Here is a 26,235-nt window from a genome sequence, read left to right as displayed (position 1 = left end):
TATATATATATATATATATATATATATATATATATATATAATATTGCTATTATTAATTTTTTTATTTATAATAATATAATGCATGTCATTTTGTCCAACAGAAAATGTTGGATCAGTCACGTTTACAGTTGGCCAACTTGATGAATCAAGAGGAGCCTCCCCCACCAGATGTGTCTCAACTTGAGGAAGATATAAAACAACAGGAAGCAGTGTTGAGAGAAGCTCAAATTAATGTAAGTAAATTCCAACTTCACACGCTTGAGTATCTTTTGGTGACCGAAGAGGATCCACACGAATATATAATATAATATATATATATATATATAATATAATATATGTAATATAATATATATATATAATATATATATGGCCTTTTGTCCACAACCTCTCCCATTCCCTCCACCCGACCGTCCAAGTGGTTAGGCACCATTCCTTCCTCCTCCCGTCCCATCCAAAATCCTTATCCTGACCCCTTCCAAGTGATATATAGTCGTGATGGCTTGGCATTATCTCCTGATAATTCCCTTCCCATTACCTCACTTCTCACTTGATGGAATTAGTTCCATGTTAAGATTCCTCACTTTGCAAAGTATGCCAATTTTCCCATCTTGCCCCCGTGGAACATGCTGCCTTGGTACATTGTCGACAATTTACAGAAGTGGGGAGAGGTTGCGGCTTTCAGGATATGTCTGTTGAAGATCCGAGTGAAGAAGTTGCCTGGTCCCCCTTAATTATACCTCTGAAGAATACGAATATCCTCAATACAACATGTAATAATTCTACCCATTTATACCGCTGACCCAACGCGCGTGAGGCCAAAGATCTATCAACTGAGCTATTGAATGAAATGTTTATTTCCACAGAAGTGTGGATGACAAATTATTATTATTTTATTATTTCTTTCTCCTTTCTCTTTCAAACAGTTGGAAAAGATCAAGGAAGAAGTTGCTAGCAGTCAGAATTCTTTCAGAGAATCTTCAATAGCATTTGAAAAATTGAAAGGGGATGAAAAGTCCTTTTATGAACAAGCTGAAAATTTGAAGGTAAGCTAGATGTTATTGTTGACTGTTATGAGAAATTCTGATTTCCCCATTGCTGCTGCACACATCGAGCAATAGATACTTAATTTTGTCGCAATCACCTACTGACCTTTCCCATGATTACCTGATTAATAATTACCTGTGAGTTACGCAAACCACATCAGCTGCGTAACTCTTGGGTAATTATTTATTGCTAAGTTTGCAGACACATCAGGTGAAAGGAAATATTCCCAATAATGAGTCCCACATAAGGCCACACCAAGTCTGAACCTAGGACAGAACTGGGACTTACACTTGTTCACCAGGAACTTACACTTGTTCACCAGGAACTTGCACTTGTTCACCAGGAACTTGCACTTGTTCACCAGGAACTTGCACTTGTTCACCAGGAACTTACACTTGTTCTCCAGGAACTTGCACTTGTTCACCAGGAACTTGCACTTGTTCACCAGGAACTTACACTTGTTCACCAGGAACTTGCACTTGTTCTCCAGGAACTTACACTTGTTCTCCAGGAACTTGCACTTGTTCACCAGGAACTTGCACTTGTTCACCAGGAACTTGCACTTGTTCACCAGGAACTTGCACTTGTTCACCAGGAACTTACACTTGTTCTCCAGGAACTTGCACTTGTTCACCAGGAACTTGCACTTGTTCACCAGGAACTTGCACTTGTTCACCAGGAACTTGCACTTGTTCACCAGGAACTTACACTTGTTCACCAGGAACTTGCACTTGTTCACCAGGAACTTGCACTTGTTCACCAGGAACTTGCACTTGTTCACCAGGAACTTACACTTGTTCTCCAGGAACTTGCACTTGTTCACCAGGAACTTGCACTTGTTCACCAGGAACTTGCACTTGTTCACCAGGAACTTGCACTTGTTCACCAGGAACTTACACTTGTTCACCAGGAACTTGCACTTGTTCACCAGGAACTTGCACTTGTTCACCAGGAACTTGCACTTGTTCACCAGGAACTTACACTTGTTCACCAGGAACTTGCACTTGTTCACCAGGAACTTGCACTTGTTCACCAGGAACTTGCACTTGTTCACCAGGAACTTGCACTTGTTCTCCAGGAACTTGCACTTGTTCACCAGGAACTTGCACTTGTTCACCAGGAACTTGAACCCAGCAAGCTGGGTAAGAACCCAATCCCTGGCTAGCAGACACGTGGCCCAACTGGGAAACCACACCGGCCAATTGTTGAGTAGGCCATAACACAAACCCCCAGCAACCAAAGATGACCCACTACAACTCAGGCCAAGCATGTTAACACGCTTGTTAGCATGTGTGTATATTGTATAGTGTAATAACAGCAAAAGGAGTATGTTGGGAGGCGCCATTTTGGCGAGGAAGGTAACGTCGTCCGTTTGCATGACGTCATGTTGTGTACTGGTAGCCACTATGGTCTTTGGGTACCATACCAGGTTATTTGTACAGGTATGGAGAATAAAACATGTAGATACTTATATATAATGTGCATATATAGTGTAATAACACCACAAACAGTATTGTTGAAGTATTAGTGAGTCTGGCCTTGAACCAGTGATGGCGGCAGCCACCAGCTGACTGTGTAATTACCTAAGTGTAATTACCTAAGTGTAGTTACAGGATGAGAGCTACACTCGTGGTGTCCTGTCTTCCCAGCACTCTTTGTCATATAACGCTTTGAAACTACCGATGGTCTTGGCCTCCACCACCTTCTCACTTAACTTGTTCCAACCGTCTACCACTCTATTTGCGAAGGTGAATTTTCTTATATTTCTTCGGCATCTGTGTTTAGCTAGTTTAAATCTATGACCTCTTGTTCTTGAAATTCCAGGTCTCAGGAAGTCTTCCCTGTCGATTTTATCAATTCCTGTTACTATTTTGTATGTAGTGATCATATCACCTCTTTTTCTTCTGTCTTCTAGTTTTGGCATATTTAATGCTTCTAACCTCTCCTCGTAGCTCTTGCCCTTCAGTTCTGGGAGCCACTTAGTAGCATGTCTTTGCACCTTTTCCAGTTTGTTGATGTGCTTCTTAAGATATGGGCACCACACAACAGCTGCATATTCTAGCTTTGGCCTAACAAAAGTCATGAACAATTTCTTTAGTATATCGCCATCCATGTATTTAAATGTAATTCTGAAGTTAGAAAGCATAGCATAGGCTCCTTGCACAATATTCTTTATGTGGTCCTCAGGTGATAGTTTTCTATCTAGAACCACTCCTAGATCTCTTTCTTTATCAGAATTCTTTAAAGATTTCTCACATAATATATAGGTTGTGTGGGGTCTATGTTCTCCTATTCCACATTCCATAACATGACATTTATTAACATTAAATTCCATTTGCCAAGTGGTGCTCCATATACTTATTTTGTCCAGGTCTTCTTGAAGGGCATGACAGTCATCTAAATTTCTTATCCTTCCTATTATCTTAGCATCATCAGCAAACATGTTCATATAATTCTGTATACCAACTGGTAGATCATTTATGTACACAATAAACATCACTGGTGCAAGAACTGAACCCTGTGGTACTCCACTTGTGACATTTCTCCATTCTGATACATTGCCTCTGATTACTGCCCTCATTTTTCTATCAGTCAGAAAATTTTTCATCCATGATAGAAGCTTACCTGTCACCCCTCCAATATTTTCCAGTTTCCAGAACAACCTCTTATGTGGAACTCTGTCGAAAGCCTTTTTTAGGTCCAGATAGATGCAGTCAACCCAACCATCTCTTTCCTGTAATATCTCTGTGGCTCGATCATAGAAACTGAGTAAATTCGATACACAGGATCTTCCAGATCGAAAACCATACTGTCTGTCTGATATTATATCATTTCTCTCTAGGTGTTCTACCCATTTAGTTTTGATTAGTTTTTCCAATACTTTCACTATTACACTTGTCAATGATACAGGTCTATAATTGAGGGGGTCTTCCCTGCTGCCACTTTTGTAGATTGGAACTATGTTAGCCTGTTTCCACCCGTCTGCTACGATTCCTGTACACAGGGATGCCTGAAAGATCAGGTGAAGTGGAATGCTGAGCTCAGATGCACATTCTCTCAGAACCCATGGTGAAACGCCATCTGGGCCAGCTGCTTTGTTCTTACCGAGCTCCTTGAGCATTTTTTCCACTTCGTCTCTAGACACCTCTATGTGTTCTATGTTGTTCTCTGGAATTCTTATTGTATCTGGTTCCCTAAAGATTTCATTTTGTACAAACACACTTTGGAACTTTTCGTTTAGTGTTTCACACATTTCCTTTTCATCTTCCGTGAATCTATTTCCCATTTTCAACCTCTGAATATTATCCTTTACCTGCAATTTGTTGTTTATGAATTTATAGAATAGACCTGGTTCTGTTTTACATTTGTCCGCAATCCCTTTTTCAAAATTTCTTTCTGCCTCTCTCCTCACTGCCGTGTAGTTGTTTCTCGCATCTTTGTATCGCTGGTATGTTTGGGGGTTCGGCCTCTTCCTGTATTGATTCCATTTTTGTGTCTTTCGGTCTCTAGCCCTCTCGCAATTTCTATTGAACCAATCCTGTTTCCTAGTTCTGCTTCTCTGTTTTGGTATAAATTTTTGTGTGCCTTTATCATATATTTCACAAAACTTGCCATACATCTCATTCACTTCCTTGCCTAGCATCAAGTCTGTCCAATTATACTCACTAAAAAAATTTCTAAGGTCACCATAATGTCCTCTCCTGAAGTCTGGTTTTTCAACTGCTTCAACCTCCTTATTTTCTTCCAGCTTATAATGCATTGCATACTTTATTCCCAAAAAGACATGGTCACTTTTACCCAAGGGAGGAAGGTACTGAATGTCAAATATCTCTTCCTCCTTCCTGGTAAATATCAAATCTAGCATGGAGGGAACGTCCCCTTCCCTCATCCTCGTAGCTTGTTTAACATGTTGATACAAGAATGTTTCCAGGATGAGGTCTACAAATTTACAGGTCCAAAAATCTTCTGTTTTAGCTTCATATGCTTCCCAGTCTATGGATTTCAAGTTGAAGTCACCGACTATCAACAGTCGTGATCTATCGTTATCCGCTCTCGCTATAATCTCTCTCATTATTGTTATAAGACCTTCACGTTTACTATCTAGCTCCTCCTTTGACCATGTGCTGCTTGGCGGTGGACTATATGCATTTATCATCATTAGTTTATCATCCTCATAGCAGATCTCTAGTGCTATTATGTCAACTTCTTGTGGATTGGCAGTCATTATTTCCTTCACCTTTAGGTGTTCTTTTACCAGCACAGCAACGCCACCGCCTTTCCTAATTTTTCTGTCCCGTCTCCAAATTGAGTAGCCCCTTGGGAATATGACCTCATTTAAAATTACATCTTCAAGTTTTGTCTCCGTGAGTGCAACAATGTCTGGTGTCTGCAGCTGTATTACATCACTTAACTCCAGTGTGTGTCAGCTGGTGTGCGTATCTTATTGCCTGAACTCACCATACAAGCTTAGATGTACAGTTATGGTGAACAAAACATGTAGATACTTATATATAACGTCTGTTTATAGTGAATAAAAGCAAAAACACAATGGTGGGAGGAGAATGTTGGTGAGTGAGGTGTTGATGGAGGGAGTGGCTGGCTGGCTGGTGTGTGGCAGCCAGTGGCTGGCTGGCTGGCTGGTGTGTGGCAGCCAGTGGCTGGCTGGCTGGCTGGCTGGTGTGTGGCAGCCAGTGGCTGGCTGGCTGGCTGGTGTGTGGCAGCCAGTGGCTGGCTGGCTGGCTGGCTGGTGTGTGGCAGCCAGTGGCTGGTTGGTGTGTGGCAGCCAGTGGCTGGCTGGTGTGTGGCAGCCAGTGGCTGGCTGGTGTGTGGCAGCCAGTGGCTGGTTGGTGTGTGGCAGCCAGTGGCTGGCTGGTGTGTGGCAGCCAGTGGCTGGCTGGTGTGTGGCAGCCAGTGGCTGGCTGGTGTGTGGCAGCCAGTGGCTGGCTGGTGTGTGGCAGCCAGTGGCTGGCTGGTGTGTGGCAGCCAGTGGCTGGCTGGTGTGTGGCAGCCAGTGGCTGGCTGGTGTGTGGCAGCCAGTGGCTGGCTGGCTGGTGTGTGGCAGCCAGTGGCTGGCTGGCTGGTGTGTGGCAGCCAGTGGCTGGCTGGCTGGTGTGTGGCAGCCAGTGGCTGGCTGGCTGGTGTGTGGCAGCCAGTGGCTGGCTGGCTGGTGTGTGGCAGCCAGTGGCTGGCTGGCTGGTGTGTGGCAGCCAGTGGCTGGCTGGCTGGTGTGTGGCAGCCAGTGGCTGGCTGGCTGGTGTGTGGCAGCCAGTGGCTGGCTGGCTGGTGTGTGGCAGCCAGTGGCTGGCTGGCTGGTGTGTGGCAGCCAGTGGCTGGCTGGCTGGTGTGTGGCAGCCAGTGGCTGGCTGGCTGGTGTGTGGCAGCCAGTGGCTGGCTGGCTGGTGTGTGGCAGCCAGTGGCTGGCTGGCTGGTGTGTGGCAGCCAGTGGCTGGCTGGCTGGTGTGTGGCAGCCAGTGGCTGGCTGGCTGGTGTGTGGCAGCCAGTGGCTGGCTGGCTGGTGTGTGGCTGGCTGGCTGGTGTGTGGCAGCCAGTGGCCGGCTGGCTGGTGTGTGGCAGCCAGTGGCTGGCTGGCTGGTGTGTGGCAGCCAGTGGCTGGCTGGCTGGTGTGTGGCAGCCAGTGGCTGGCTGGCTGGTGTGTGGCAGCCAGTGGCTGGCTGGCTGGTGTGTGGCAGCCAGTGGCTGGCTGGCTGGTGTGTGGCAGCCAGTGGCTGGCTGGCTGGTGTGTGGCAGCCAGTGGCTGGCTGGCTGGTGTGTGGCAGCCAGTGGCTGGCTGGCTGGTGTGTGGCAGCCAGTGGCTGGCTGGCTGGTGTGTGGCAGCCAGTGGCTGGCTGGCTGGTGTGTGGCAGCCAGTGGCTGGCTGGCTGGTGTGTGGCAGCCAGTGGCTGGCTGGCTGGTGTGTGGCAGCCAGTGGCTGGCTGGCTGGTGTGTGGCAGCCAGTGGCTGGCTGGCTGGTGTGTGGCAGCCAGTGGCTGGCTGGCTGGTGTGTGGCAGCCAGTGGCTGGCTGGCTGGTGTGTGGCAGCCAGTGGCTGGCTGGCTGGTGTGTGGCAGCCAGTGGCTGGCTGGCTGGTGTGTGGCAGCCAGTGGCTGGCTGGCTGGTGTGTGGCAGCCAGTGGCTGGCTGGCTGGCTGGTGTGTGGCAGCCAGTGGCTGGCTGGCTGGCTGGTGTGTGGCAGCCAGTGGCTGGCTGGCTGGCTGGTGTGTGGCAGCCAGTGGCTGGCTGGCTGGCTGGTGTGTGGCAGCCAGTGGCTGGCTGGCTGGCTGGTGTGTGGCAGCCAGTGGCTGGCTGGCTGGCTGGTGTGTGGCAGCCAGTGGCTGGCTGGCTGGCTGGTGTGTGGCAGCCAGTGGCTGGCTGGCTGGCTGGTGTGTGGCAGCCAGTGGCTGGCTGGCTGGCTGGTGTGTGGCAGCCAGTGGCTGGCTGGCTGGCTGGTGTGTGGCAGCCAGTGGCTGGCTGGCTGGCTGGTGTGTGGCAGCCAGTGGCTGGCTGGCTGGCTGGTGTGTGGCAGCCAGTGGCTGGCTGGCTGGCTGGTGTGTGGCAGCCAGTGGCTGGCTGGCTGGCTGGCTGGTGTGTGGCAGCCAGTGGCTGGCTGGCTGGCTGGCTGGTGTGTGGCAGCCAGTGGCTGGCTGGCTGGCTGGTGTGTGGCAGCCAGTGGCTGGCTGGCTGGCTGGCTGGTGTGTGGCAGCCAGTGGCTGGCTGGCTGGCTGGCTGGTGTGTGGCAGCCAGTGGCTGGCTGGCTGGCTGGCTGGTGTGTGGCAGCCAGTGGCTGGCTGGCTGGCTGGCTGGTGTGTGGCAGCCAGTGGCTGGCTGGCTGGCTGGCTGGTGTGTGGCAGCCAGTGGCTGGCTGGCTGGCTGGCTGGTGTGTGGCAGCCAGTGGCTGGCTGGCTGGCTGGCTGGTGTGTGGCAGCCAGTGGCTGGCTGGCTGGCTGGCTGGTGTGTGGCAGCCAGTGGCTGGCTGGCTGGCTGGCTGGTGTGTGGCAGCCAGTGGCTGGCTGGCTGGCTGGCTGGCTGGTGTGTGGCAGCCAGTGGCTGGCTGGCTGGCTGGCTGGCTGGTGTGTGGCAGCCAGTGGCTGGCTGGCTGGCTGGCTGGCTGGTGTGTGGCAGCCAGTGGCTGGCTGGCTGGCTGGCTGGCTGGTGTGTGGCAGCCAGTGGCTGGCTGGCTGGCTGGCTGGCTGGTGTGTGGCAGCCAGTGGCTGGCTGGCTGGCTGGCTGGCTGGTGTGTGGCAGCCAGTGGCTGGCTGGCTGGCTGGCTGGCTGGTGTGTGGCAGCCAGTGGCTGGCTGGCTGGCTGGCTGGCTGGTGTGTGGCAGCCAGTGGCTGGCTGGCTGGCTGGCTGGCTGGTGTGTGGCAGCCAGTGGCTGGCTGGCTGGCTGGCTGGCTGGTGTGTGGCAGCCAGTGGCTGGCTGGCTGGCTGGCTGGCTGGTGTGTGGCAGCCAGTGGCTGGCTGGCTGGCTGGCTGGCTGGTGTGTGGCAGCCAGTGGCTGGCTGGCTGGCTGGCTGGCTGGTGTGTGGCAGCCAGTGGCTGGCTGGCTGGCTGGCTGGCTGGTGTGTGGCAGCCAGTGGCTGGCTGGCTGGCTGGCTGGCTGGTGTGTGGCAGCCAGTGGCTGGCTGGCTGGCTGGCTGGCTGGTGTGTGGCAGCCAGTGGCTGGCTGGCTGGCTGGCTGGCTGGTGTGTGGCAGCCAGTGGCTGGCTGGCTGGCTGGCTGGCTGGTGTGTGGCAGCCAGTGGCTGGCTGGCTGGCTGGCTGGCTGGTGTGTGGCAGCCAGTGGCTGGCTGGCTGGCTGGCTGGCTGGTGTGTGGCAGCCAGTGGCTGGCTGGCTGGCTGGCTGGCTGGTGTGTGGCAGCCAGTGGCTGGCTGGCTGGCTGGCTGGCTGGTGTGTGGCAGCCAGTGGCTGGCTGGCTGGCTGGCTGGCTGGTGTGTGGCAGCCAGTGGCTGGCTGGCTGGCTGGCTGGCTGGTGTGTGGCAGCCAGTGGCTGGCTGGCTGGCTGGCTGGCTGGTGTGTGGCAGCCAGTGGCTGGCTGGCTGGCTGGCTGGCTGGTGTGTGGCAGCCAGTGGCTGGCTGGCTGGCTGGCTGGCTGGTGTGTGGCAGCCAGTGGCTGGCTGGCTGGCTGGCTGGCTGGTGTGTGGCAGCCAGTGGCTGGCTGGCTGGCTGGCTGGCTGGTGTGTGGCAGCCAGTGGCTGGCTGGCTGGCTGGCTGGCTGGTGTGTGGCAGCCAGTGGCTGGCTGGCTGGCTGGCTGGCTGGTGTGTGGCAGCCAGTGGCTGGCTGGCTGGCTGGCTGGCTGGTGTGTGGCAGCCAGTGGCTGGCTGGCTGGCTGGCTGGCTGGTGTGTGGCAGCCAGTGGCTGGCTGGCTGGCTGGCTGGCTGGTGTGTGGCAGCCAGTGGCTGGCTGGCTGGCTGGCTGGCTGGTGTGTGGCAGCCAGTGGCTGGCTGGCTGGCTGGCTGGCTGGTGTGTGGCAGCCAGTGGCTGGCTGGTGTGTGGCTGGCTGGCTGGCTGGCTGGTGTGTGGCAGCCAGTGGCTGGCTGGTGTGTGGCAGCCAGTGGCTGGCTGGTGTGTGGCAGCCAGTGGCTGGCTGGTGTGTGGCAGCCAGTGGCTGGCTGGTGTGTGGCAGCCAGTGGCTGGCTGGTGTGTGGCAGCCAGTGGCTGGCTGGTGTGTGGCAGCCAGTGGCTGGCTGGTGTGTGGCAGCCAGTGGCTGGCTGGCAGCCAGTGGCTGGCTGGTGTGTGGCAGCCAGTGGCTGGCTGGCAGCCAGTGGCTGGCTGGTGTGTGGCAGCCAGTGGCTGGCTGGTGTGTGGCAGCCAGTGGCTGGCTGGTGTGTGGCAGCCAGTGGCTGGCTGGTGTGTGGCAGCCAGTGGCTGGCTGGTGTGTGGCAGCCAGTGGCTGGCTGGTGTGTGGCAGCCAGTGGCTGGCTGGTGTGTGGCAGCCAGTGGCTGGCTGGTGTGTGGCAGCCAGTGGCTGGCTGGTGTGTGGCAGCCAGTGGCTGGCTGGTGTGTGGCAGCCAGTGGCTGGCTGGTGTGTGGCAGCCAGTGGCTGGCTGGTGTGTGGCAGCCAGTGGCTGGCTGGTGTGTGGCAGCCAGTGGCTGGCTGGTGTGTGGCAGCCAGTGGCTGGCTGGTGTGTGGCAGCCAGTGGCTGGCTGGTGTGTGGCAGCCAGTGGCTGGCTGGTGTGTGGCAGCCAGTGGCTGGCTGGTGTGTGGCAGCCAGTGGCTGGCTGGTGTGTGGCAGCCAGTGGCTGGCTGGTGTGTGGCAGCCAGTGGCTGGCTGGTGTGTGGCAGCCAGTGGCTGGGTGGTGTGTGGCAGCCAGTGGCTGGCTGGTGTGTGGCAGCCAGTGGCTGGCCGGCTGGCTGGTGTGTGGCAGCCAGTGTCCCTTGACCCTTGAGTCCCCTCTCACTTCGTGCGAGATTGATGGTAGCTCTGTCCCCTTGTCTCTGGGTGACAATCATCGGTTGTGCCTTCGCCATGCTGCTTGTCGGGTTGGTGATTCTTTTAGCCCGGAGTCGTGCGACGTTTGTTCTTTGTATGTGTTCCAGTTCACCAAGGCTACTGAACATGATATGAGGGTGCAGGCAGCAGAGGCATTGCATGCTCGGTTTAGGTTGCTGCAATGTGATAGGTTCGTTGCTTTCTTGGATGCCCCGAGACTGTCCCATTTTAGTTATAGGGACTCCGGACTTGGGGGTGGGAATCGCGTCAACTTTGGTTCCGTCTCCCCCTTGTTGTCCTTCCTCTAAGGTGGTTCATTCAGTCCCCTCCTCCCCCTTGCTGCTAGCTCCGAAACATCTAAGGATTTCAGAGACAGGACAGGGTTTCAGGGTTTAGTTGGTGTTGAGACTCGGGTGGTCTCGGGAGTCCTCTTCCGGAGTGGCAACGGAGGCATTCGAGCCTAGTCCTCTGCCGGAGCTTCTGAGTCTGACCAGTGGGTCCCCTTTGTTCCTGCTTTTTCGGCTGCTCCTACCTTTTCTTTAGAAGCGAGGTTTGTGGAGGACGGCTCGGCCCCAGTTCCTCTGGGTGAGGTTCCCAGTGTAACACGGGGTGCGGTATTCGTTCTCTCTATCCCCTCTCTGTACCCTATTTAACTCTCTACCAAGGGACCCCAAACTTTTACTTGAGCCGACCCCACGCCACATGGTCTTAAGACGATTGACCGACTTAACACTTTCGCGCTCTCGGCGCTCAAAAAAAAACAATACCCCAGATGCTTTCGGCACTTCGCGCGCCTACGCGGTAAGACCGAAAAGTGTACACTCTTTTGACTGTCCTGACAATAATTGAAGGCGCACGTATTTAAATTTGGTATCACTGTGTTCGCAATGAAATTGTCTATAAGAGCATACCTATAAAATGCCGCCCAAGCATAAGGAGTATCAACACCAAATAAAAAACTATGCAGATCACTCGCCGAGAGCGCCAAACAGCAACAAAATGTTTCCACTCTCTTAATGGTTGCGAAGCCTACAGTTGTCCTACATCGCTAATTTTGGTATCATTGGAATCGCAATAAAATTCTCTACACGGACATATGCATATGAATGTTTAATATAGGTAATTGCCCACCCGCAAGAGTGTGTGAAGTGGAGAGTAGTTAGCCGCGAGCGCACTGGCGAAAACACAGGGGGGAAATCATGCTTGGAAAGTTTATACGTTTCCTGACCCTACTTTTCTATGTACGTATTTCTTTTTTATACCAATGTGTTCGCAATAAAATTTTCTATAAGATGAACTGTATAACATTTGTACAAAGCATGTGTAAGAGAAGCGCCAAATATAGAACCACGTCGCTCAGTATGCGTTCGCGGCAGAAACGAACGCATTATTTTCGTTCGTTTGATGTTTGTCATGTTTATACTTGTTGAAACATTTTATAATTTGTATGACAGTGATCGCAGTAAAATTCCCTACACAGACATATACAAAACACATACAAATATTTCCCACGTGTTGGATATATCAACGGCTAAAGGGAACCCACTGCCACACGCTCGCCACACCCCCAAACATACTTTGTGTATTTTTTTTTTACTCATAGAAGTTTATGTGATATAATATTCATTCTGGTACCAAAACATTCGCAAATAAATTCTCTACAAAACAAAAGTATCCCCATCCATTTCGGTTAAAAAATGGAATTTATAGAAATATTTTTTCGATGGACGAGAAAAGTAGGCTGTTATGCGGAATCGTAAGAGAAAACGGCGACGAGTTATCTCTAATCTAAAGCGCGAAAGTGTTAAGATTCTACAACCTTATGACGTAGAAACCGACTTCTAGCAAAACTCTAGAATCGCCTTGCGCTGCCACCACCAGACCAGTAACACTGAGCAATGATTGAGGTCTGGATCGATCATGCTAATCCATAAACCTTGGGGCTTGATCCCCACTAGTAATATATATACTTTGATTTACGTTAAGGGTGGAATTAATTAACAATCAAAGGGAATAATGAATTCTGATTCGGTGTTAGAATCGGCGCCCAACTCAACTCGGCCTCTCCGGCTACCCACGTGGCACGGGCCAATACACATAAATTTACAAAAATGGAAATTAATAAAAAAGACAGCTTAATAGCTAAATGGTTTATTCAAAAACTAAACAAAATCTAAAAATCAAAACACTCCCTAAACTTATCACACCCTGACATGAGAAGCAATGAGTTGACCTATTCCCTATAACAACTCTGAGCGACTCTACCTTGTTTGCGACCAGCGGTGGACTCCTGGTCTTGGGAGAGGTGGAGTGGACACCTTCCCTTTGTTGCTCCGGATCCCACACTGTTTACCACATGCTCCTCTACCCAGACGCCAGAGCAGCGTATTCTTCCGCCTAGTTCACCAAGTTGCTAGCAAGGCTTAAGTTGAACAACTCATCTCTGTTGCACTGACTGACCCAGATTGGTTGAATTATTTTAACTGAAGTTAATTACACAAGCATCTTAGGGAAGGGCTATTCCCGATTACAAAATGGCTATTTGACCTTTGAGAAATAGTGGACGTGGAAACTCTAATGACCTGTGACCTCAGGTCACTCCGCCGCAAAGTCTAGTCCCGACTCGTGACGTCACTGATGGTGACTTAACTCATTATTCTAACAATCAGGATACTCTCGATACTATAAACAGGGATATTATACAATTTGGATGAAGACTAATTTCTCTAAATTACTGAATAATGTCGAATAATTCCTTATACGAAATTGTGAACAAAGGCGGCAGTTACTTTCACCGCCAATCCCCCCCCCCTGGGATGCGACCATGTGCTTGGGGTCAGGTCCCTACCCGTGGTTTCTCGAACATTCTGGGTCATGCCTACAACAGCTAGTTTGTTACACCAGGGCGGGGGAGCGGTTGACTTCGGGGGCCTCGGGCCCTGTTGGACCCTGCCTGGGTTTTTGTACCCTCGGAGCGGGGCTTCATCCTACAAGGAGAGGGGTTCTCTTTTGCTCCCTCCTCGTAGGAATTGGATTTGGCGTTTACCCCTCCCCGGGTTTGGTTCCGTGATCCCATTGGTTCCTCGGTCCCTTCTGGAGGTTTTCGGCTTCCCGGGTCCTGTCACATTTGGTGTGGGAAGCCCTTGCGGCTTACCTTCTGCATGACCAGATTTGTGCTTTTGTGATGGATCTGAGTTCCTTCGTGTATGTATCTTCGTATCCGTACTGGGTTCGCTATGAAGTTCCGTTGTCGTCCTGGTTAGCACACTGCCCACTCTTCTCACTGGAGGCTTGCCATATTTTCTGTTGTTCCCGCGCGCTTGAGTGGAGGGAGGCTCAGATGGAAGGCTCAGATCCCTGCACTCTGTCAAGTCATCTCAGAGTGGGTTCGCTTGGGCATGGTCTAAATGACCTCGTCTCTATGGTGGGTTTCCCACCCGTTTCCGTTCCCGAAACGGGACTGCACAAACCTCCAGTTCATTCTGTATTTGTCCTGTCTGAACCTATGGGTTTATTGCCCCTTCTTTCGGATGACTACTCTGTCTCAGGTCCGTCTTCTGTTGGAGCCGGGCGCTTGAATGGTGTGTCTGGACCTCAAGGATGCATATTGGCATGTCCCGATTCATCCGAGGTTTAGGGACTGGCTCGGTTTTGTTATGGGGCATCAAAGTTACAGCTTTCATTGATTTCCATTCGGTTGGAATCTGGCGCCTCGTGTTTTCACATTCCTTACTCGGGTCGTGGTGGCCTGCCTGCGTCTCTTAGTTGTTTGGGTTCTGGCCTAACTCGATGACTGGCTGGTTTGGGCTCCTAGCCAGTCCGTGTGTCTGCTCACCAGGGATTTGGTTCTTTCCCAGCTCACCGGGTTCGGGTTCCTGGTGAACTGGCGGAAGTCTCATCTGGTTCCCTCTCAGGTTCGGTCTTAGCTGGGTCTTGTGTAGATGCTCGGACTACTTCCTTGTCTTTTCCTCTGGTGGCTTTACTTCGCCTGCATTCCCGCCTTCGTCTGTTTCTGAGGGACTCCTGGGTCACGTGGCAGTTGCTCGAGGGTTTGAGCGGGAGCCTGAACTTTGCCATGATGGTCTACCTGCCGGGTCAGGTGTGGCTTCGTCGGCTGTTCTGGTTCCTTCGGGGACGACCCTTCTGCAGTTCGGCCTTCGGGGGCATTGCACCGGCTTCCTCTTCAGGTTTTTCAGAGTTCAGTGCCTTGGCACCTCCCGAGCTCTCACTCGATGTGTTCACGGATGTGTCATCTATTGGCTGGGGGCTTTGTGACCAGTGCTCATCAGGCCGGTCAGGAATGGTGGGGTCCGTCCTCCCGTCTCACAGCACGGTGCAGGAGTTCGCGGCTGTGTGGATGACATTCCGGAGGATTCATGTCACTCGCGGTTCGACGATCCAGTTCCATTCAGACTGTTCCCCAGTGGTTCATTGTCTGAACCGAGGGGGTTCCACATGGTCCCTGGCACTTTGGGGCTGGTCGCTTCGGGTGACTCATCTGCTGAGTTCTCGCGGTTTGGATCTCCTGGCGGTTTACGTTCAGGGGGGTACCCAATGTCCTGGTTCATTCTTCTGTTCGCGGAATAGACGGTCGACGTCAACTCGTTCAGTTGGCTTTGCCAGTCGTTCAGGCCTCCGGAAGTGGATCTCTTCGCGTCGGCTTGGTCAAGGCGTCTCCTGGTATACGTGGTGCCCTTCCCGACTGCGAGGCCGTCGGGGTCAACGCCTTCAATGCTTCGTCAACTGGGCGAGGTTGGGTTACCTGTACCTCTTGTCCCGGTTCAGCTGTTGCTCCAGGTCCTGGCTCGCTTGGAGACTTACCAGGGAAGAGTTGTACCGCTGGCTCCTTGGTGGCCAGCCCAGCCTTGGTTTCAGGCGCTGCTTGCTCGGTATCCGAACCCGAGGGTCTTCCCGTGGCTCTGCCTCTTTCAGCAGATTGGTCCAGCCTGGTACGAGGCTGGTATCGAGTCTGTCATCACTTGTATGGGGTGCAGGTGGCTTCGTTGTTGGTCTCCCACCTGCGTGCTTCGTCTTGGCGGCAGTATGAAGTTTCCTGGCGATCCTTCCAGTTTTTCCTATCACTGCGTAGGTGTACATCGGTCTCTGATAGGGTTGTCTTGTGACAACCTTTCTTAGTTGTTCCAGGACCGCATCTTATATGACGGTCCTGGACATAATACTGTTGCCTCGTATCGTGCGGCGCTGGCAGAGCTGCTGCAACTCGCGTTTGGTATTGATGTTACTTCTACCCTATTCTGCAAGCTGTCTCGTGCTTTGTTTCACCTCCGGCCTGCTCATACGCCTCCTGAGCCGTCATGGTCCTTGGACTGGGTGTTCTCTTTTCTCTCTCCTCTGTTGTGGCCCCTTCAGTTCAGGATTGTTTTTCTAAGGCTCTTTTTTCCTGTTGGCATTGGCCTCTTGGGGGTCGGGTTGGGGAGCTTCATGCTCTCTTCCGGTGCAGGGGTTTCTGCTCCTTCGGTCCTGGTGGTAGGTTTGTTCGGTTGCAACCATGTCTTTCTTTTCTGGCGACGAATGTGCTGCTTTCAGGAAGGGTCCTTTGGTTGTTGATGCTTGATTGGTCAGGCTGGCGGTGTATCATGTGTTGTGTCTGGTTGCGGCTCTCTGTCGTCATTTATGCGCAATGGTTTCGGTGGCGGGGGATGCGCTTTGGATTAACCCGGTTTCCCTCCTTCCCTGTTCCTGGGCTTGAGTCTCAATCGTGCGCAGGGTTATTAACTTGCCAGCCTGCGGTCCATACCCGTGCCCACGACGTTCGTTAGCTTGCTGCTTTGGCTGCCGTCTTTGGCAACAGGTCTTGGGTTGACATTCAGGCATTGGGTTTTTGGAGGTCGAACAGGGTCCTAGCCATTCGCTACCTTGTCAATGTCCCTGGACCTGGTAGAACCTGCGTTCCATTGAGTTGGCAGTTGCAGCCAGTTGTCTCCACTTCGCGTTGAGGAGTATGGACTGACTGCTTCCTGGGTGAGTCCCTGTATTTTTCCTTGTCTTTGGGTAGTTAGCTCCGGGGAGCCAACGGAGCTTCCCCCCAGAAAACCAGCGTTAAATGTAATGAAATGCCATTTTCTAGATAAGACCCTGGAAGGCTCCCCGGCATCCCTCCCTCCCTCTGGTCAGTTGTGTTTTCGCGTGTTTTGACATCCAGCCTAAGAACTGCTGTTTGGATTGCCGGCACGAGGGTCTGGGGGTTTCCCTCCCCCTCCCGGGGAGGAGGGGTTTGCAGAAAACAGCGAGGCAACGTGATGGCGTCATGCTCGTTTGCTAATTTTTGTTGGAGAGTTCTGTCCACTCGTTCGGCTTTCAGTAGCAATATTTTCACCAAAATGGGGGTTTGTTTTAGATGCCTATCTTTCTGTGTGCCAGACCCGGTCGATGGCAGACATAGAATGCTCCCAAACACACGGGGGTTTCTGTAGGCCATTGCTCCTCGTGCCTCTCTCTGAGGGGGCCAGGTTCTGGCTTGTGGTCCTTGGTAGGCAAGAACTCCATGCACTTTGGCTGATGCCAGAAAGCTAATAGTTACATGTCAGCCTGGATAGCTCTGGGGAGCCTCCGGGTATCACCCAGAAAATGGCGTTTCTCTACATTCAACGCTGGTTTTTTGTCTAAATTTGGTGCTTATTTCGAATGCCTCATTGACGATTTTTTTTACAGTGAACTAAACTGAAAATTTATATTCTAAATCTATGAAAATAAAGATCATAAGCTATTCTGAGAGCATAACAACACCTAATGAACAATTGGTGATATTTTATATTTTTGCTGCTGATTTGAAAATCTAAAGTTTTCAATATTCAAATTATAATTATTTTTTATTTTCTCATTTTTCAAGTTACGTTTATGATCATTTAGACAAAGTTGTAGGATTTGCTAGTAGCACAAAAAAAAGGAAAGTGTTTGAGCAAGTTCAAGTTTGAGCAAGGTCCTCTCTCCATCCATCCATCCATCCATCCATTCATTCATTCATACCCTCTATAAATGTACTATATAAAATAAATAAAATGTGTGTGTGTGTGTGGGCATGTGCGCCAGTGAAGTTTAAGGGTTAAGGGGTGATTTATTCTTTCCCATACAGTATTTGTCTATCCTCCTAAAATCAATAGTGAATAAAAATTCAAATATCCTCCAACAGTGAATGGGTTGTTAAGCAATTTGTGTTGATTTGAGTTAATTAAACGAAACGTGAATGGGTTGTTAAACGATCTGGTGGGTCATATTCCGGGAAAAATTAGGATTAAGGACCTGTCCGAAATGCTGTACGTGCTAGTGGCTGTATAAGAATGTAAGAACTCCTGTATATATAAATAAATAAATTAGAAAACTCAATCTTGAGACCTTCATTTTCTTGTTCCAATTGAATTATTCTTTCTTCATAATTCTTTAGCAAGCCCTCAATAATCACTAACCTGTATTGAAAACCTCCTTTCATGTGTAAAATTATTATACCTAAAATATATATATACCCAAAATATACCTAAAATATGGTATATTATACTGACAGTGATGTTACTTTTCAGGAGAAATTAAACCTGACTGAACATAATGTCAACAAAAACCTGCAGGCCAGTGAAATGTACAAAAAGAAGGAAAAAGAATTAAATAAAGGCAGAATTGAGGCACAGAAGAAGCTAAAGAAAGCAAGTGATGATGTAGAGAAAGAGTTGCAAAATACTACTAATTTTCAACCGCGCATAAACACCAACAGGTCAGATTACTGCTTTCATCTCTTCACTACACTTTTCTGTATTCTTATAGATCATTTCTTATGTAACAGTTTACCATTTCTTGTGAAGAAAAGCAATGTGATGCTGACTTGTACCAAATATTTATCATGTTACATATGGACAATAGTTTAAAGAATGTGAGATGATAATATTTGTGTTTTTTCAGGAGCGTTGAAGAAGTAGAACGCCAGTACAATGGTCTTCTAGCTAGACTAAATAAGGAAAGTGCTAATTGTGGTGACCCAGTGCAAATAGCACAAAGATATAAAGACACCAAGGAAAGATATGCTAAAGTCTCTGCAGAAATGGATTCACATTATAGTTTAATAAAGGTATGTGTCAAATATTTTTTACTGTACAGTATAGTGCAAAATATACGTATGAATGATGATGGTGTAACAAACCAGTTGTTTTCGATCATCAGCCATGAATAAATAAGGAAAGTGCATGGGGGAGTTGTGTAAAATCCTGGGTTGTCTCTCTGAGAGACTGCAGGATCCAGTAAGTTCAGTAGAACTTCGGTTTCAACTCTTTTTGGCCATGTCGTAGCTCAGTCGATTAAGGCAGCATCTGGGATGCTCTTGGACGCAGGGTCGAATCCTTGTCACGGCCCTTGTGGATTTGTTCATCAGCCATGAATGTTGATCTAAGGCAGTTTTCTTCACATTGAGGATCATGATGCAGGACTGGGTTGTGTGAAATCATTGATTGTGATTGCCATATTAATGTACCTTGTGGAGTGGTACATTGATAAAGAATGTACTAAGTATTCAGTACATTCTGAGTACTCAGAATGGCACAAAGACATTGTCATTGCCATAATCAGAAATTTAATTGGTAACAACTTATACACATCATTTAAATGCAGGCTAGACTAAGCAGGTGTACTGTATAACAATCTAAATAAAGCATTACACTGTAGGCATAAAGTTTGTCACATTTAGCTTAGAATTCAAAAGAGGATAATGTAAAGACAGTCTAAATCACAAAATTAGGATGATGACACAATTAGCAGTAGAAGTAATATAAACTAATCATATCATGAAACTGAATAGATTTGCTCACCATCACCATGCTACATAGATAGATTCTAGGGTTATTTTATTACAGTATATATAAAAATAAAATTTACTAGTACAATAGTAGAAGTCATATAATTATATATGTGTATTTTAGAACACTATTTCATAATACTGGTGCAATATTGTTTATATTATGAGGTACAGTATATCATCATATCTTAGTGTTCGGGTAAATATTTTAGTCTATAAAGCCTCTGTACAAAAATGTATCTTATACAGTACTGTATTGATTTTATAAATTTCAGAAAATATCGGAGAGCCTTGCAGAAAGACAGGAGCACTTCAAAAAGTTTCGGAAATTTTTGTCCATAATGATAAAATCCAATTTCAAAGCTTCTCTCTGTATTCGCAACCTCGTTGTAAGTATTTAAATAATTGTTTTATGTTTCCTTGGGTTCTATTCATGGCTTCTTTTTCACATAGGATTTCCAGTTACTGTATATAAATATCTGGTTCATAAGCGATTTGAATACTGTAAATTAGGGTTTGTTTGTCACACCACATAATCAAATATGAATGAAGAACTTGGTAGGTGTTTTAACCTTGCACTGTATACTTCAATTATGTGACATACCATACCAGCTGGTATGCAAAAGAACAAAAAAAATTCAGAAAAAATAAATTTTGTTTTGATATTGTTAAAATTTTATGTAGTTTTGTGTATAGAGGAAAAAATAAGTATCTAGAGGACATTACGATTCATTAGCATTGTTAGACGAGACTCCAAGGAGGTTGCCCGTGCTAGGCATGCACCAAGAGTTTCAGCAAGTGTATTTATATTGGCTTATTTCAGTACTGTATCAGATTAGTTTTTCCCTACTTTTTGCATTGTATTATGCAGTAGTGTGTAATTTGAGAAGTTGCTGTAATAAAATGTGCAGATCATTGATAAACACAAATACACTCATGTCCCTAATCTGCACACAATATTATATTCTTTGCTATTATCACACTGCATACACATGTTATATATAACTACAGTATCTACTTTCTGGGGGAAAGTAGATATACATTCACACACATTTGTTTTATTATATAGTATTTTATGTATAGGGCAGTACTTTTGGATACTACTATGATATTTAAAATAATAGGTTTGTCTTAAAAATAGCAGAGTAAAAGATATTTTTTATTTGTTACTGTATAACATTTCAGGGGGACTTGATGTTTGACTTTGAAAACCAGACCCTATCTTTGAATGTTTTCAAAAAGGGAAGTGGACAGGATGTAGATTCAGTCAGAAGTGCAAAGTAAGTTATTATTTGTAGTGTTGTTCCAAGTACAGTACTTATTTTATTATTCGTTTAAGATAAAAAGTGTATATAAAAATTAATGGTGTAAAACCCACACACAGGCCGTGTCATGAGATAGTTTGTTTTCAGATACAGTAATGTGTGTTGCCATTTCAAATCTGTTTTTGTATGAATATAAGTTACATCGTATGCAAGATGGTTCACTAACTGATTTTAGAACCTATCTACCCGACCCTAACCCAAACACCTTACCTAACCCAATCATCTAGCCTAGCCTTGCCATGCCGTGCTTTGCCTTACATACCTGGAGCATACCTGGACAGGGTTTTGAGAGTTCTTCTGTTCCCCGACGTGTGATAACTTGGTCCAACATTCTGTTGCTTGAAGCAGCCCGCAGATGCCTTGCCTTGGCTTGCCTTGCTTGATGCCTTCTTTTGATAATTACTTGCCTTGAACTTGAACGTCAGTGAAATACAGGATACAGGACACAATCAGACCTACTCACCTACTCATAGAAGGAAATCAACATGTAAAAGAAACTGGGAATTATGATGTCTGACGACCTGACATTTAGTGAACATAACCGAGCAAATATAGCAGCAGCCAGGAAAAGTATAAGATAGATTATGAGAACCTTCAAATCCAGAGATCCCACAACAATGCTAATACTATTTAAATCACAAATGGTGTCCCGTCTTGAGTGCTGCTTAGTACTCTCTTCCCCTTTCAGAGCAGGAGAGATATCTGAAATAGAGGGACCACAGAGAACATATACGGCATGCATGGAAACGATAAATCATCTAAATTATTGGGACCGTCTCAAAGCTCTCAAGATGTACTCCCTGGAAAGAAGACAAGAAAGGTATAAAATAACATATATATGGAAGATACTGGAGGGGTCCGGTCCCAAATTTGCACAGTAGAATAATGTACTGGAGTAAAAGATACAGAAGGAAATACAGGATAGAACCAGTGAGGAGTAGAGGTGCCATAGGCACAATCAGAGAACACTCGGAGGGGTCCATGGCTGTTAAATAATCTCTCGGCAAGCACTAGAAATTTTGCCGGAACAAAGGTGGATATCTCGACGAAGCTTTTAGATAAGTTCTTGCATGAAGTGCCGGTGCAAATGGATTGTAGTGAATATGTGGGCCTGCAGGCCACTTCAACCAACAGCCTGTTGGACTAAGTTACTACAAGTCGAGGAGTAGAAAAACCTCCTCGACTTTTATATTTTATAATATAAAATATAATGTGTGTGTGTGTGTGTATATATATGTATGTATGGTTTACACAATCACAAATCAAGCTTTGTGGAACCATCTTGTATGTGTTTTGACCATATCCCATTTGCATGATCAGTCCATGCATCTTTGAATCCCCACATTTTGTGGGAGATGAGGGGGGAATTGTTTTTAATGCTTACTTAAGATGATTATATTTAAATTCCAATATTTAATTGAGGTTTTGTAAACCATTAGCTCTGGAAATCGGGATAAAAAGCGGATGCCACAGCAGACATTAGCAATGATGTCAGGAGGAGAACGCTCTTTTTCAACTGTGTCCTTCATCATTGCTCTCTGGGATGTCATTGAATCCCCTATAAGGATTTTGGATGAGTTTGATGTTTTTATGGTGAGTGGTTTATATTTCAAATAGTTGTCTGTAATTCCTATAAAAAGTTTATTGGTAAAGATAAATTAACAATTAAAGAGCATAATTCTCTATGCTCTGTTACTGCATTAACACTTTCGCGCTATCTGGACGCGCCGGCGCGTCCCGTTTCGTCTAACGCTAACGCATAGTGGACATAAAGTTGAGTCCTCTTTTAAAATATTTGTATAAAATTCAATTTTTATCCGATTTACTTTGGGTTTGTTTCAAACTGCGCGCTTTGAGGCTCTCTTTCTCACCACTAGGCTGCATGGTACAATAAGTTCATGAAAGGTGTGGATAACTTCGATCAAATGGTATTTTGTCCCAAACGGGTTGCAGGTGGGTGACTTTAGCCGTTTATACTGGTAATGCTTCCCCCATATCATGTATTATATGCATATGTCTGTTTAGGGAATTTTATTCCGATCAATATACAACCAAAAATAACTGTGTGCAACGTGTATAAACTTGACAAACATAACAAAAGTAAAAACATTTCGTGTGTGTTTGACGCTCACTGATATGTTCCAGCGTTGTTTTATATTTGGCGCTATTCTAACTTACGCTTTGTTGATATTTTTTACCTATGGGCACATAGAACATTCTATTGCGAACACATTGACACAAAAATGAATGACGTACATAGAAAATTAATGTCATGAGAGTGAAATAAGTATAAACTTTCAAAGCGCCGTGCGTCGTCCCGTCACCGATACCGGGTAACAATTTCACCACTTCCCACACTCTTGCGGGCGGGCCGCATCATTATTCTACGCTTATATTCATATCACCGTGTTGGGAATTTCATTGCGAGTCCATTGATACCAAAATTAACGCTGTAGAATAAGTGTGGAGGTGATTACAATCCCAAGAGTAAAAACATTTTGTTGCTGATGGGCGCTCACGGCGAGTCATCTTCGTAGTTATTTATTTGGTGCTGGTATCCCTATACGTTTCGTGACTTTTTTTACTGATGTTCTTCTAGAGAATTTTATTGCGAACACGTTGGTACCAAAATGAAATACGTAGCATGAGAACTAAGGTCAGAAGAGTAAAAAGAGTATACACATTTTTGTTTTTACGCTTAAGCTATAAAAACGCAGCGCGCACATTCGGTTGGCTGAGTGACCTTTGCGGAGAGCGCGAAAGGTCACTCAAACCCTTGGAGGACATAATTCTCTATGCTCTGCATCACTGCTACGAGCAATTCTTAAAATACCTGTATTTGAAAAGCAATACTTTTAGTAGGGAGCCCCTACAACTCCCTGGAGCTATCAGGCTGATGTGTGTTATATTAGTCTGAGGCATCAGTCGATTGGAGTTCAGCTTACCGGGGACCACGATCCAGAACTTGGCCCCCTCATCGAGGCAAAGGGAGCAATGGCCTATAAAAGTTCCCATGTGGTTGGGGGCATTCCATGTCTGCGATCGACCGATGTTGGCACCCAGAAAGGTTGTGCATAACAAAACAAACCCCACTTGTTAAGAAAATGCTACCAAAAACCAAACGGGGAGGCAGAACTTGCCATATAACTTAAGGAAACGAGCAAACACCTCACCGCCTGTCCATGCAGCTTCTCCCCTCTCCCCCCTGTCCCGGGCGACTTCGGGGGCTGCCCCATTCGGGTTGGGAATGGAAGCATTCGAGCCTATTCCTCCTGCAGTGGCTTCTGGATCCTACCTGTAGCCCCTTCTTTGCTGCCTTTTCCCCTGGACTCTGCCCTTTCTTCAGGGGTAGTGGGCATGAAGGACAACTGTGGGGGAAAGCCCTTTAGCAGTTCTGGGACTGTTTGCCCCTTCTTGGGCTTCGTCCCTTCTCTCGTCTGCTTTATTTTCCCACATTTGCTGGGGTGATTTTGGCTATCTTGGGAGGCCTGGCAGAAGTCCAGTTGATTCTGGACCAGGTTTGGACTTGGCTGGGGCCTCATGTGGGCGTTTGTCTGTGTTGCTTTCCTTTCCTCCAGCAGCTTGGCTTCAGCTGCAGTGCTACTGCCTGCTGGTGTTGAGACAGTCCTGGATGACTTGGCATTTACTTGAGTAGTTGCATGAGTTTCTGAACTTTGCCTACGTGGTTTTTCCGCTGGGCAGGCTGTGACTTTGGGGGCTGTTCTGGTTTCTCTGGTTCCACGCCATTCGTCACCATCACGGCTGCTGGGTGCAAGCCCCATTTGCCTTTTGGTGACTGCTGTGTCACTGGCTTCTATGGGCTTTTCAGGGTTCAGTTCCATGATATGTTCCTCTTTTCCCTCACTCAGCGTCTTTACGGGTGCCTTGGCTCTGGGTTGGAGCTTGTGACCAGCACTCGCCAGGCTGCTCAGGATCATTGGTGACCTCCTTTTTGGTGGCCACACACTATGGTGCGGTAGTTTGCGGCCAAGTGGCATGCCTTAAGGAGGCTTCAAATTCCTGTAAGACCTGTGCTCCGGCTCCATTCGGATTGTACCGAGTGCTTCATTTTCTGAACATGTGGATGGGGGAGCTCTCTTTGGTCTGTTGCTCCTTGGAGCTACTGGAAACTGCGAGTAGTTCTACTTCTGGATTCTCAAGGTTTGGTGCTCTACACAATTTCATTTGGTCTTTATTGCCATCTTATTATTTTTATTTTCAATGTGTCTTTATTGCCATCTCTACAGCAAACAGGTGGCTAATTTGAGGGTGTCCCACCTGTGGTTCTCTTCTCAGCAGCAGTGGGAAGTTTCTTGACACTCGTTTTGCCATTTTCTTTCTCTTCATTGTTGCTCTTCAGTTGCAGAACATGTGATTCTTTCTTGGTAGTTTCTTGATCGGCACTTAACGCTGAATATTGTCGCCTCTTCTTCTTCTTCTTCTTGATAGTAGGTGCAGTTTGCATGAAGGGATTGTCCTCCCGATGACTGCACCAGTACTGATGTTGGTGGACGCGTTTATGTTGAGGATGATCGGAGCTACCAAGGTGTTTGTTATGTTGTGCTGTAGATAGAGGAACGGTGATTAAAACAGGTGTGTGTTGTAGGGAGACTTGCCGCACCGTAGGGCGGTGTGTTGTGTTTATGGCGTCAGCTGATCCTTGGTGCTGTGACGAGGCAGTTGTCTGTGTTTAGCTGTTGGTGGCGCCAGGTATAACTGTGGCGCGGGTCAGATGTGACCCAATTTGTTGGTCGACTGGAGATATTTAGCCAGTGCTTTGACTATTTGGTATTTTTCTAGTAACGAGTGGTCACCACCTCCTAATATATGCTCGATGGTGAAGGGTATTTTAAGTGCGATAAAGACTTGTTTGAAATTTACTCTGGCACTATGATGTCGGAAGCAGTGCAAGAGATAATGTTCAACTGTTTCAGGCATCTGACAGTGAGTACAGAGTTCATTGATGTCTGTTCTGTACTTAGAGCTGTGTGCTGCTAGTTTGGTATGTCCCAGCCTTAATCTGGTCATCGTTACATCAATTTCTCTGCTTTTATACCGGACATGTTTCCAAGTTTCCCATTTCTTTTTAATGGACCCATAGTGCAAAGGTGAGCATAACGTTTTCCAGTTTGTTGCAAAATCCTGGGAGATGGTATCTTTGAAGGCTCCTTTACGTGCAACATGGGGAATTGGATGATGGGTAAGGTGAGGCATGTTGTGCATCGCTGTGGCTAGTTGGTCTACAAGTTCATTATGGAGAATACCACAATGTGCTGGGACCCATTGGATAGAGGTGTCATAACCGTTCAATTGATGTTTGTGAAGAAGTTGAAGGCATGGGTAGACAATCTCCTTGCATGTTTTCGAAGAGTACGTAATTGCTTGAATCGCGCTCTTGGAGTCACTACAGATTGTATATATCCCAACTGGTAATGTTGTGATGATTTAGAGAGCTTGATATAAGGCATATAATTCCGCTGTGAAAATAGATAGTTGGTTTGGTAACCGCCATCCCTGCTTGAGATGGTATTCCGGTATCCATACAGCGCAAGTCGCCTCTTATTGTGCAACACTGGCAGCACTGTGCAGCGCTGTTGCTTGCCTTTGGCATCAATATATCTTCAGATCCATTTTGTAAGCT

At 47.8% G+C, this 26,235-nt stretch overlaps 1 protein-coding gene across 1 annotated transcript in view; it reads left to right on the top strand.

The window, feature by feature from the left end:
• Positions 1-26,235, top strand: part of LOC123763703 (Structural maintenance of chromosomes 6) — a 129,701-nt gene that overhangs the window by 92,799 nt on the left and 10,667 nt on the right. Inside the window, exons 17-23 of the mRNA XM_045750994.2 lie at positions 102-233; positions 924-1,043; positions 18,011-18,198; positions 18,384-18,549; positions 19,545-19,658; positions 20,455-20,549; positions 22,034-22,187. Coding sequence (XP_045606950.1) covers positions 102-233; positions 924-1,043; positions 18,011-18,198; positions 18,384-18,549; positions 19,545-19,658; positions 20,455-20,549; positions 22,034-22,187 — 969 coding nt within the window. The remainder of the gene's footprint in view (positions 1-101; positions 234-923; positions 1,044-18,010; positions 18,199-18,383; positions 18,550-19,544; positions 19,659-20,454; positions 20,550-22,033; positions 22,188-26,235) is intronic.

Source organism: Procambarus clarkii, chromosome 52 (assembly GCF_040958095.1).
Source record: "Procambarus clarkii isolate CNS0578487 chromosome 52, FALCON_Pclarkii_2.0, whole genome shotgun sequence".
Taxonomy (NCBI): Eukaryota; Metazoa; Arthropoda; class Malacostraca; order Decapoda; family Cambaridae; genus Procambarus; species Procambarus clarkii.
The sequence above is the reverse complement of the archived record's forward strand: the minus strand, read 5'-3'. Positions and strand labels throughout refer to the sequence as shown.